At 33.1% G+C, this 13,663-nt stretch overlaps 1 protein-coding gene across 1 annotated transcript; it reads left to right on the forward strand.

Moving 5' to 3' along the window:
* Nucleotides 1-203: 203 nt before the first annotated feature.
* LOC131951139 (uncharacterized) lies at nucleotides 204-839 on the forward strand. Its single transcript, XM_059313429.1, has 2 exons — nucleotides 204-264; nucleotides 490-839. The coding sequence occupies exons 1-2, from the start codon at nucleotides 204-206 to the stop codon at nucleotides 837-839; spliced, it is 411 nt and encodes a 136-aa protein (XP_059169412.1).
* The last annotated feature ends 12,824 nt before the right edge of the window (nucleotides 840-13,663 follow it).

A 13,663-nucleotide genomic window follows, 5' to 3' on the forward strand; every position in this document is an offset into this window, starting at 1 on the left:
TATATATATATATATATATATATATATATATATATATATATATATATATATATATATATATATATATATATATAATATAAAGTTTATCGGGTGTGTTTTTAAATATGTAAATTACGTTACTTTTAAAAATCAAGATTTTATTCAACAAAAAGTAAATAAAGTAGTTTTTTATTGTGTTGTTGCATTGTAGATTGAATTCAAGAATGAACTCCAAAATTACAATATCTCTGTGTACTCTACTAGCACTGATATCGTCAAGTAATGGTAAGCATTGAATTGTCAACAGAAAAATAAACACAAACTCTTCACAATCCAACGAATTTCTAATAACAATGAGCAAAGTTAACGTTTATTACTATGTAAATTTTATCGACATGAGTGATTATTTTTTTTTACAAAATTGTAAAGTTATAAGATAATAAAATATTACAAATTATACTCAGTTGTGTATAACTAAGTTAATATTATTTTATTATGGTGATGTCTTAGGATTGGAGTCTGCTTCAAATCAGTTGTGTGGCTTGGTCACAACTCTGCTCAATGATCTCGAACCACCTCTGCTTGAACAAGGATCTTATTCTTGCGGGAATTCTGATAACTACCAAGCATCTGGAAAAGCTCGTCTTCATGCCCAGGCAGTCACATTTACTAAGCCTTTCAAAAATCCACCTATTGTCACGGTGATTTTAAATGGTTTAGATATGTGGAACGCCAAACAAATTAGGTATTCGTTTTATGCAAGAAACGTCACAGCAACTGGAATGGAACTTGTCTGTAGTACCTGGGAAGACAGCCAATTTAACTATGCAGGTCTAACTTGGGTTGCCATTGAGGTGTAGATGAATCCAAAAATAAGTTATCGTCTACCAAAGGGAAAGTCCAGTAATCAGCAATTTACAATGTTCGATAAAAAAAAGTATTGTAAAAATTGCTCTAAGTGATAAAAATTTCTGTTTAGATTTAGTTGTAGTTGCTATTTTTTTCATTATTGTTTACGTTAATTTGTCGTAAACAGCTATTTGCCAGCTTTAGATGTTCCAGAAGGTTTAAGGGAGATCACGTACGGTTTATTTTAAATTAAGATTAACAACACGTTTAAATGTAGCTTAAATTAGTATTTTAAAATGTTTAAGTTTGTTATACAAATCTAAACTTGCTTATCAGTTGAAAATTTAAGAATTTATAAGATAGACAACATTAACATACGTTTATAATAATTGCTATCAAGAATTTGTTAAAAATAAACCAGGAGCTATCTCCCTTAAACTGTCTCAAGCATTATATAAAGATGAGAGAGATGGCTCTTTGTGATATACACTTGATTTTTAATCCATTTTTTTTTTTTTAAACTTTTTAAAAATAGAATAGAATCTCGTAGAAAAAATAATTCCGCGCCAAGGGAAAGCCAAATAATCTCTATATAATAGTTCGGAATATTATTAGAACTTTATAAATGTAAATGCGTTTTGGAGTAGGCCTAATTGGAATAAGCATAAATTGCTATATTTTTCAGTCTCTTGGTTTTGTAAATATCTCTAATTTTTTTTTTTGCGCCATTACAACACACACATTTGATACAATACGTAAAGATGAAACTTTATCAATGAAGCTGTAACGGTACTTAAGTTATCGTGTTTAAAGACACACATACACACAAACACAATTACACACACAGACATACGAAAAAAATTTCAAAACTATATTTTTCAGACTCTGTGTTATGTCTATATCTCTAATTTTTTTAGCGCAATTTCCATTCTGGAGAATTGCGTTTATTAACTCGTCATTTCTGGGAATCTATGGATGGATGGATCTATGGATGGATGTCCGCAGCTTTAAGTCGCTTTAAGTCGTATCTCCTCCTCAACGAAGCAATATCGAGGACTAGTTTTTGCACCATTACAACACTTCCTCTTTACTTCGTTAGCGAGAAAATAAAAATGAATAAAACCTAATTGGAAGAAAAACGCAGAAAAACGAAAAAGTAAATTTATTATCTTAATAATTGACAGACATGATGATTTAACGAGATTCTTATTAATTACTAGGTAACCGTTCCCGCGCGTTGCCGCGGGAATAGAAGAAATATAGTAATATGTAACAAAAAGTTTTATTAATGCGTTACCAAACCTATGTTCTTAGACTAGTGACATATGATTTTTTTTTAAACAGAGTTATTTAAATGTATAGAATGCCTGCACTTGGGTCATAAATAATATCGTGAAACTACCGCATTAAAAAGGTAAGTGTACGTTAATTATGTATCGAAATAATGAAGTAGAACACACTTTGGTGACCGCCCGTGTGTCAGGAACGTAGAAAGGACCACACAATTACACAACAGCAGAAGCGAAGCATAAGGCTCCTGGCTCCTTAAAACTAACTTAGGCGCCATAAGGCTCGCAGAATAATCCAAAGAGCCACAAAGCATCCTAAAAAAATTATGATGCTGATAGCGCTATTTGCTAAATTTACACAAAGAAGCAAGACCTTTTCTGTAAGCAAGAATAAAAGACTGTTTGTTGTTGTTGTTTGTGTTTGCATTGTGTTTGTGTTTTCTTTTGCTTTTTGTTTTGTTTTGCTCCCAAGTTGGTACATTTACAAAAGATTCACTTTGTTGGAGCACGGGATTTTTAATGCTGTTATTAAATTGTTGTTTTATTTTTTTTATCTTAAAACGGCAAATGTGAAAAAGGCCTCCGTGCCTACTATTGTTACCGTAATTGAATAAATAAATAAATGAAAATAAATGTGACTAGAATTCGTTCAGTGACACATTATCGTTTGCTAGCGCAGTGTCAATGACAATGTTGAACACATATTTGAAGATTAAATTATTGCAAGCATTGTAGTCATCTGATTACATGTATGTGGTCAATTTTTTTTCAGGAAAAATAATTCAACCTGTTTATCAGTAGAATGAACACGTATTTGTGACATTGTCGCCTCCTGATTTTTTGCTGCTAGTTGAGTACCTTTGGTAGTATTAATTCGCATGAACACACTTTCTTTATCCAAATACAATTTTAAAATTCCATCCCCTACCAACCACTCCCTATCCGGAATAGGCTCAATATAACACATTAAATTCCTACTCAGTTAAAACAGAACTACAAATAGCAAGCTCATTACAAATAATTTAAAATGAAAATTTACAGATCAGAATTTTAATTAGATGAAGGAAATGTTTTGTACCGAGCAGAAATTATTTGTTTATCCTGGCAGATAGAATAAAAACTAAACCAACACCATACGAAGTAATTGTAATTTCGATTGTTTTTATTTTAAAAATTTCGCCTCCTTTACTAGGTAGGTATTTTAATTACAACATTTTATTGACAATTATAATTTCGATCGCCAATTAATACTATGTTTCCAGCATAGTGAAATGGAGATAACGTTAGCTATTGAACGCTGTTGAGAGTTTGCATTGAACTTTTAATTATGTTTTATTTGCTGAGATGGGTTTTATATATATGGCAAAAAAAAAAAAAGGTTTCTAAAAACACCATTCGAAGTGCATTGAAAACGTGGCGACGGGTAGTTTGTAATTTTATAGCAGTTAAAAAGCAATTCTGCATCGGTATTTTAACTTGATCTTGAACTAAAATGTAAAAAAAAATTGTTTAAATAAAACCACGTTGAATAGTTTCAACAGTTTTAAAGTCCCTCTAAGTATTACGTTTATGTATGTGAAAATAATTTCTAAGTGCAACGTTCTAAATTCAAACGTCAAGTAATCTGTGTTAATGCGTATCCAATGATTTGTTGGATATGGTATCTCTTAACGTATCCACCGTTGAACCACCTCTGATAAGCGACGACCTCACACGTTACATCATCAGAATCCTCATGTTCATCGTCACCCCGACTATCGCTATATTCGGCATCACGGGAAACGTCATGAGCATCATAGTCCTCATCAAGCACGGCTTGCACAAGTGCTCCAACATTTTGCTGATCGCTTTAGCCTTCTCCGACATCACATACCTCATCTCCTTCAACAGCGTGCCTAAGATCTTCTACGAGGCGGTCCACGACCACGAGTTCCTCGGCTTCAACGTCCAAGAGGCGAGCGTCGTCTTCTTCTTCTTCAGCGTCTTCAACTTCCTGGACTATTCTGTTGGGTTGATGAGTCTTGTCTTGCCCACGCTGATAACGATTGAAAGACTCGTTGTGATATTTCTTCCTTTAAGTTTTAAACGCGTCATAACACCTAAACGAACGTGGATAGCGTCATCTCACTTGAGGCGTATTTCTTCTCCATTTGCCTCTATACAACATTTTGGTTTGAACTGGACTATACTACAGACACACGCAGAAACGTTTCTGTAGGTCTTATTAAAAGGTCAACATCTTTCTACGAACATCTACCATCAGTATAATCATCCCTCCGATTTTCGCCGCTGTTGGATTGTATAATAATCTCAATAACAATACAAATAACATCAACAAAACGAAGGAAACTGACTTCGAAATCTAAAAATAGCAACAGAACCACGCGCATGCTCTTAGCTGTATGCGCAGTCTACATATTCACGATAACTTTTCTCTCACTGCCGATATACATTCCCGAATACGCGCCATACTCTCAAACTGATGAAGCGCCCTCTAACGTCGGTAAACTGTTTTATCAACTTGTCAACATAGTCGGTTGTATCAATAGCTCTACCGACTTTATCGTTTACATTGTGCTCAACAAAAATTTTAGAGCCACCTACAAGGTAATGATGGGATGTCGTTAAAAAATCAAAAGACAAACACAAATCTCAAAATGTAAATTTATCCTACATTTCGATAAATAATAAAAAATTTTTTTTAAATTTTAGAGTAGTTTTGTTTTATTTTTTAAAATACCCCCAATGTGGCTTTCAGTTTGACTTTTCGCTTCATTTCGCTTTTCCGACCAAAACCTCATGCGTGACTTGATCAGCAAACTGGCAAAAGACACCGCTAGTGGTTACAGGCAGTGCAAAAATTACTAAAGCAGCCTACTAATGTCATTTTTGCTTCTGCAACGAGTAATTACAATAGAAAGTACGAACACAAACTAACAATAGTTTTTTATTTTTATGTCCTATTTTAAAATGCTTAATTAGAATAAAGTGGATATATTGTTGCACAAAACTTCGGAAGATGGAAAATCGGGATAAAGACATGATTTTTTAAATCAATTTTTTTAAATACTTAAAATAGACTAGAATCTAGTAGAAAAAAAAAGAATTGCGCGCCATCTGAACACCAAAAAATGTGTATATTATAGTGCAGATTAGTAGTACTTGATAAATCCACTTGCGATTTTTTAAGAAATCAGAATTAACGTAAAGTACTACTTCCGGTCACCAGAAATTACTCAAAGTTTGACAAAAAACAGACAATTAGATTTTTTTTACTTATGTAAAAAGTCGTCTATTGGAAACAATACTCAAGCTACTGTTTTTTGAAAAACCGAAAATAGATTAAGTTCCACATCGAATTACTAGAAACGGCTGAAAAGTTGATACAGAACTAAACATTTAATATTAAACTATATATGAAATTTCATCAACCTAGCTCTAACGGTCTTCAAGTTATCGTGTTCACAGACAGACAGACGCACACAAATATACACACAGACACACACACATACGTACACACACATATATATACACACAATACATAGGGATACATAGGGACATATTGCAAAACAAAGTTTTTCAGCCTCAAGGAAGTATAACACGTCGTGATTAAAATTTGTTAAAATCTTGATTTAAAAAAAAACAATTCCTTTTTAGTTCATTTGTATTAAGACCATTTGGTTTTGATTGGATCTTTTGTATTGGATTTTATGTTATATGCTATTACACTGGGAATGGTGTGTTCTAGTGGTGAATTACGCGCTTGTTAACCCGACTGATCCGACACTAATTTTATTCACTCCATAGGCAGGAAATCTCTGTGGAGCTTATGCATTGAGTAGCTGCCTTAATGGGACTGTTTCTAGTCTATAGTCTGTCTGTGTGTTTATAGAATGTCTAGTTCAGTCTATAGTCTGTCTGGTTCAGTCTATAGTCTGTCGGGTTCAGTCAATATTCTGTCTAGTTTAGTCTATATTGAAGGACTGAGGTGTAAAATGGTGAAAACTGTCAAAATTTCATGTGATTTTTGTGCAAGATTACAATACTTTCTCTATACTTTGCATACGAGAAACTAAAAATTCGTGGGAAAATCCTGACAACTACTACAAAAGCGGCCATTTTTAAAAGTTAACCTTTTTGTAGGATTTCCACTATTCATTAAATATTATATGTTAACAATAAATGCATAATCTTCTACCTTATTTTGGGGTACTCAGCTAAACCTTTTAAGTGTATACCTACAAACTGATTTATTATGAATTTTCTAACTTTACTTTCGTTAAAAACGCTAAAATTTTGAGAATATTGGGGCATTAAATTTAGTGTTTTTAACGGCCCAACATTAAAAATAAATAAAAAATTAGTTTGTATATCTGCACTTAGTCCGCCCAGTTAATGTGTTCCACGATCACTTTTGGGAAAGAAAAGACATCAGGACATATTGGTAATCTCATTATCTCTACATATGTCACGGGAACTCTGCTTCACCTGCCTCATGGTCAGTACTGTTCCACTGTGTAATTATTTATTTAAGTAAAGACTTTCCCTTAAAACCAGTCTGTTTTATTTTAAAGTACCTCAATGATAAAAGATTTTATAAATATTTTTTTAAATTTTATTTTAATAGTGCAACTAGCGAACCCGTCTTCCCGTGTTGCCCCGGACCTAGTAGCAAATCTGACGAAATATATTATTAGGGTTTCATAAATACAATACCAATACTATATTCTTAGACCCTTGACATTGTTTTATAAATATGAGCTATAATATAGCTTTATAACAGTAATAATAAAATAAAAAAATAAAAACTGAGATATATGCCGTTTTTTTTTTTTAATTTTTACAATCTAAGATCGGAAGGCCTTTTGAATACTTTTACCATGTTTGGTACATGACAGTAAGAATTAAACAGCAAAATAAAAAGGGTTAAAAACAATTTTTGTTGTCATGGAAACCCAAAAAATCTCCATCATTTTGAGTTTTTTGGTACTTTTAAAAATGCTAAGGCTTCTTTAGCAATCAAATTTAAACTGCTTATATTTCAATCTATCTAATTACTACTAAAACTCAAGTTTGTTTACATGTTTGAATATTTTTTTGTTTGTCTGTTTGCTTATGAGAGAGAATCTGCACTATGTGTAGAGCTGTAAAATTTGTATTTGGTAGAGAATAATGCTCTTTTTACCAAACTTTTCATCACAAATTAGTTTAAAGACGTTAATTAATGTATTGATATATTCATTGGAAGTTTAACCACTTTAATTATAAAAGTTCAGAACAATGACCATGCTTACGCATTACGTTATTAAATAACGCACTACGAAGCTAATTTTCTGTCGACTATAACCTGTTTCCTATTTTTATTACGTTCCAATACTATTTTTTTTCAACAGTTCTTCTAATTTGAGTAAACAATAAATTTCTCTAGATCTAAAGATCAGCTGTCGAACGAAGAGAGATTCACTACAATCTAGAATTTAGGTCAAACCAAAATTAATTAGTTAAAAATTAAATCAATTACAAAATCACAATAAATTATTAAATTTGTTTATAAACCTATGTTAGTCCTTAAATAGTTAATATAAATCTTTGCTTTTTACTTTCTCGTATATACGAAGTATAGAGAAAGTCTTGTAATCTTGTAATCGTGCAAAAGTAAATCGAGATTTTTGCAAATCTGGACGTTTTACACCTCACCGATACGGAAAAAAATAATTTTGCAATCTTGTCTGTATATCTGTGTGTATGTCTGTGTGTGTGTCAGTGTGTGTGTGTGTCTGTAAACACTATAACTTCAGAACCGTTACAGATAGGTTGATGAAATTTCATATTTAAATATTTTATCAAAATCGTAGATTCGTTTCGACTTTTGAGCGATTTCCGTTAACCGAAAGTGGTACTTTTTCTACTTTGAATTTTTCAAAAACCTATAACTTGAGTACTATTTCAGATAGATAAATGAAATTTCACATGTAAGTAAAAGATCTAATTCTGTACCTTCTGTCAAATTTGAGTAATTTCCGTTGACCGGAATTACTAATTTACGCTATTTCCGATTTCTCAGAAAGTAAGGTAAATTTATAAAGAACTAATAATATTCCGCACTATTATGCATATTTTATTTGGCGTTCACTGGTGTGCAATTATTTTTCTACGAGATTTTATTCTATTTTAAAAAGTTTAAGTATTTAAAATGGATTAAAATTCAAGTCTATATCCCGAGTTCCCATCCACTGTTTTTTTTATATAAGAATATTAGAGAAAGTTTAGGTGTATCTAGATACACATTGATTTTAAGGTGATCATACACATGATAATTAAACGATCACAATTTTAAACTAACAATGCACTGTTTCAGCATTAGGAGTGGTTAATAATTGGTTACTTTAAACAATGCTGTTTAGATCGCGAAACTAAACAAGAGCAATAAATAGTCATAAAATAATGAAAATATACCTATAATAGATTAAGAATACACAACGGAGATAGAAGCCATCAGCTAGTAGCCATGTTTTATTCGTGAACGGGAAGAGGAACAATAATGGATAAATACAAGGGACATCACTCAATAACAACATTATAAATATAACTAATACAAGAAGAGTGAGTTCCCCTGACCTCACAAATCCCAATATGTTACATCCCTTTACCCTTAGTAAACACAACACATCTCTCAATAGAAAAATTTACAGTATCCTAAAATAACCAAATATATTGTAACATGAACATTATGGTAGCTTACATCCTTACAAACAATGCACAATATGTTACAACATAATTAAAATACAAACAATGATGTCAAAGTCCTTTTGACCTTTAAAATCATAGGTCTAACTTATTTGGGACTTTGATTGTCCTGCTTGACCTTCTCAGTGGCTTTTGATTTGGTGACTCAAGATTCTGACCATATGGATTCTCTATCTCAGGGGGTCTAGGATTTAAATCATTAACTCCAGAATTTACATTTTCTGACTCTAGACAACTTGGTTCACTCATATCAACAGAACTTGGTTGTGGAACAAACTGAGTTGGTGTGAACCTTTTCAGATTTGGTGGGATTGACAGATTCACACTTATTATCTGCACAAGTTATTTTTAACTGGTCTGCATGTCTACGGACAATAAGTCCATCATTTGTTTTTACTTTATAAGACACAGGTCCTGTACATTGAACAATTTGACCTGGTATCCATTTTTCCTTTCTCCCATAATTTCTTAGATACACATTCTCATTAACACCTAATTCTCTTTCAATGAATGTTTTGTCATTATTTAATGGAACTATTTTTGAATTTTCCTTTCTCCCATAGTTTCTTAGATACACATTCCTTCTTACTAATGTATTCTCTTTAAAACATTTGAAATTGCCATATCACCATAATCATTTATTAAGTTACAAATACTTTGTTTAGGCACTCTGACTGAAAATGGACTGCATCTTCTCCCTCTTTTATATTATCTTCACAAAGGTTTTTATTTCTTATTTTATATGGCCTTAAGTCATCATTCACAGACTCTTCAGGCCAACCATTCTTACAGTACTCATATACTTTTATTAAGCACTCATCTTTTTGTATTTCTCTTTTAATATCATTCACATTTATATTGGAGTTATCCATGATAGTGAAGAGAACAAATACATATTCTGGTATATAGCTAAGGCTTTGGTTTTTTAAAGGTAATCTACTAAGACTATCTGCACTATTCTCAGATCCAGGTTTGTATTTCAATTCATAATTGTATGCAGTTAGTGTGATAGCCCATCTTTGAATTCTTGGTGAGGCATGCTCAGGTAGGGTTTTGTTTTCTCCAAATAAACCTAGCAATGGTTTATGATCTGTAAAGATGGTGAACTTCCTACCAAACAGAAACTTATGAAATTTCTTAACACCAAAAATGATGCCTAAGCCTTCCCTATCTAACTGAGAATAATTTTTCTCAGCCTGGTTCAAAGATCTACTGGCAAAAGCAATGGGTCTGTCACCCTTCTCATCCATGTGGGACAAGACTGCTCCTACACCATCTGGTGAAGCATCACATGTTAATATAAGTCTTTTCCCTGGGTCATAGTGAGTTAGTAAGGTGTCAGAAGACAAAGCCTCTTTTGCTGTATTAAAAGCAGTATCTTGTTGTTTACCCCAGTGCCAAGTTGCATTTTTCTGTAGCAGCTTGTACAGTGGTGATAGTTTACCAGACAGATTCCCTATGAACTTTGCATAGTAATTTATCAAGCCCAAAAAAGCTCTTAGTTGTTGGGTATTTTCAGGTTTGGGTGCTTCTTTAATGGCTTTTGTTTTCTCAGGTTGAGGTCTGATACCTTGTTTGCTCAATATATAACCAAGAAAACTAATTTCTGTCAGCATGAATTGACATTTATCTTTGTTTATCTTTAAACCTTTTTCACCAATTATTTTCAATACTTTATCAAGTGTTTTAAGACGTTCAGTGTCATTCTTACCAGTTATGTACACATTGTCAAAGTACACACAAATTTGGAATATCCTTAAAAATACTGTCCATGACAGCTTGGAAAATTCCAGGGCTAGATGATATGCCAAAACATAGTCTTTCATATTGGTAGAGTCCTTTATGTGTGTTTATTGTCGTATAGACTTTTGAATCTGAATGCAGTTCTAGTTGAGTGTAAGCATGACTAAAGTCTAATTCAGTGAATTTGTCTCCTCCTGCCAAATTCAAAGAAATTTCCTCAATGTTAGGAATAGGGTACCTATTTAGCTCTATTTGCTTATTCAGTGTAGTTTTATAGTCTCCACAAATTCTTATAGAACCATCCTTCTTTAACACTGGCACAATGGGCGTTGCCCAATCGGAATAGTCTACCTTCTTTATGATGCCATTAGATTCCAATCTACTTAGCTCATTTTCAATTTTATTCCTCATTGCATAAGGTGGAACTCTAGCTTTGCAGTATCTTGGATTTGTGTCTTTAATGCTTAACTTCACTGTTCTATAATTTTTAATCCAGGATTACCAAAAACACATTTATTTTCAGATATAACTTTATCTAGTGAAGTAAGACTAGATTCTTTTGCATTGTTCAATGAACATATACTCTCCCAATTTAACTTAAGATTACTCAACCAGTTCCTACCTAGTAATGGTGGTCCATTTCCTTCAACCACAAGAAGAGGAAGTTTAACACTTTGACCATTATAACTTACATGAACCATACACTCTCCTATTACCGGAACATTGTCACCAGTGTATGTTGTTAGACACTTGTGACATGGTTGTAGAGGCACTGATCCTCCTGTGACAGCGTCAAAGTCCTTCTTTGTGATGACTGTTAGAGATGCTCCAGTGTCAAGTTGGAAGCTGATGCTCTTACCGTTGATATAAACTGGTACATTGATGGGAGCATGACTTATTGATTTCACAGAGAATAGGTTGAAATCCGGCTGCGAATCAGTTTGAGCATTTTCACTGGTAGAGTGGTTCATTGGTTGGGTTAGGTAGTCTTGGTGAGAGTTAACATAGTGCTGCCTTTGGTTGCGGTACTGTCTTGACTGGCTAGATTTAGCAACAGACGAAGACTTTGCAAAGCAGGCCTTGGCAATGTGACCTTGCTTACTGCACTTATAACAAGTTGCTAACTTCAACTTGCATCGATGAGATGCATGGGGACCTTTGCATCGATGACATTTTTGATAATTATTACTAGATTTAGATCTAGGATTTGAACGAGCAGGCTGTTTAGCATAAGTTGGAATGTTCTGATGGGGTTGATGTTTATTGACTAACCTGCTGTTTACTGCATGGATCCCTGAAGGCGTAAGAGATTCGCCGCATCTGATGACTGCTGGAATAAAGTTGCAAGTTGTATTGCTTTTTCCAATGTTAGATCTGACTCGAGCAGCAACTTTCTTTGAATATCAGGGCTGTTTACACCTGTCACAAACTTTTCACATAGTCTGTTAGACAGCGTGTCTCCGAATTCACAAAATTCACTTAAATGACGTAAAGCAGCAACATATTCTGATATTGACTCGTTTGGTTGACGAGTCCTACTGTCAAATCTAGCTCGACATAGAAACTTTGATGGGGTAGGCGCATGGTGGTCTGTTAGCAATTTGCTTAGCTCGTTAAAGCTCTTGGTAGTTAGACTAGCTGGTGCGCATAAGTCCTTTAGTAGCCTAAATTGTTGAGGCCCTATGACTGTTAACAAAACAGCTCTCTTTTTGGCTTCTATCGTCACGTCGTTAGCTTCAAGGTAAAAGCTTAACCTATCTAGGTAATCTTGAATGATTTCATCATTCGAATCAAATTCTTTTATTTGGCCATACAGCGCCATTATTCTAGAAATACTTAGCCAATATGCTCTAGCAAACCTCTTTTTGAGTAAGTAGGTGCTCTTTCTAGTAGATTATTTATCCTTCGTCGCCAGTTGAGGTAGATTAAGAATACACAACGGAGATAGAAGCCATCAGCTAGTAGCCATGTTTTATTCGTGAACGGGAAGAGGAACAATAATGGATAAATACAAGGGACATCACTCAATAACAACATTATAAATATAACTAATACAGGAAGAGTGAGTTCCACTGACCTCACAAATCCCAATATGTTACAATACCATTCAATGATTTAATATTAAATTTATTACTATAATATTACTGCTAAAGACCCTAAACATATTTTAAGCAATAATGTCTTAATAATTCGTAATTGAAACTTCAAACCAGGGAGACTTCAAGTGAAAACACTTCATTAAAAAATCCTTACTTGACAGCACGCTGCTAAAAAATTTTCATAAAGAGCGTTTTAATAACAAGCTTTTATGCAATAATGCACTAAAAAGGATAGTGAAATTATACACTGCTATTTAAATAGCTATAAAGAAAAGCGTGGGTCAATTTAGTATCTTCTAGACTACCCGTTCTCATTTGATAACTGTCACTTATCATCCCAAAATAACCAGACCCCACATTCAAAAATATGTCACACCTCACACTCTAGAACTGAGAGTGGGAACACTTGTCTCACGAGCAGACGACAACTCACCAAGGAAAAAAGACGAATATCCTTATGCTTAGAGGCGAGGTTCCAAGCAAGATTTTATCATCAAATTCCAATAACCAATACTTTTTTATGTTTTTAAAATATATTATTAAAATCATAGCATTACGTTTTTGCTGCAGCTTAAAACTAAAATAAATTGTGTTTTCTGTAATAAAGGCTTGGTGGATTGTTATAAATCAAGAAAGTTTTTATTGAAGAAAGCATTTTAAAATGTTCTTATTTTCACTGCATTCATGAGCTTATGATTTTTAGGTTTATTTTATACTTGCTTGACTTCATGTCCATCGCATGTCTGACCATTTCTGTTTTTCTGTTTAACAATGATAATGGTTATGGGTATAACAGAACCAAATGACGCCTATTTGACATTTGTTTTCATGCACCGTTGTTTAGCGTATATCTAACTACTGTTTACATAATTCATACTCACAGTATAACATGTTTATTGTATATTCCTTTTCTGTTTATAAGGATAATAAATGTAGTGAGACATGTCTATCAAAATT

Source organism: Physella acuta, unplaced genomic scaffold (assembly GCF_028476545.2).
Source record: "Physella acuta isolate Inbredline_101_S28 unplaced genomic scaffold, ASM2847654v3 ptg000801l, whole genome shotgun sequence".
NCBI lineage: Eukaryota > Metazoa > Mollusca > Gastropoda > Physidae > Physella > Physella acuta.

What these genes read in the sequence shown, in the direction of transcription:
- LOC131951139 (XM_059313429.1), top strand. Translation starts at nt 204, where the DNA reads ATGAACTCCAAAATTACAATATCTCTGTGTACTCTACTAGCACTGATA. An exon ending in ACTGATATCGTCAAGTAATG is followed by an intron (nt 265 to 489) that starts GTAAGCATTGAA and finishes GTGATGTCTTAG; the next exon opens with GATTGGAGTCTGCTTCAAAT.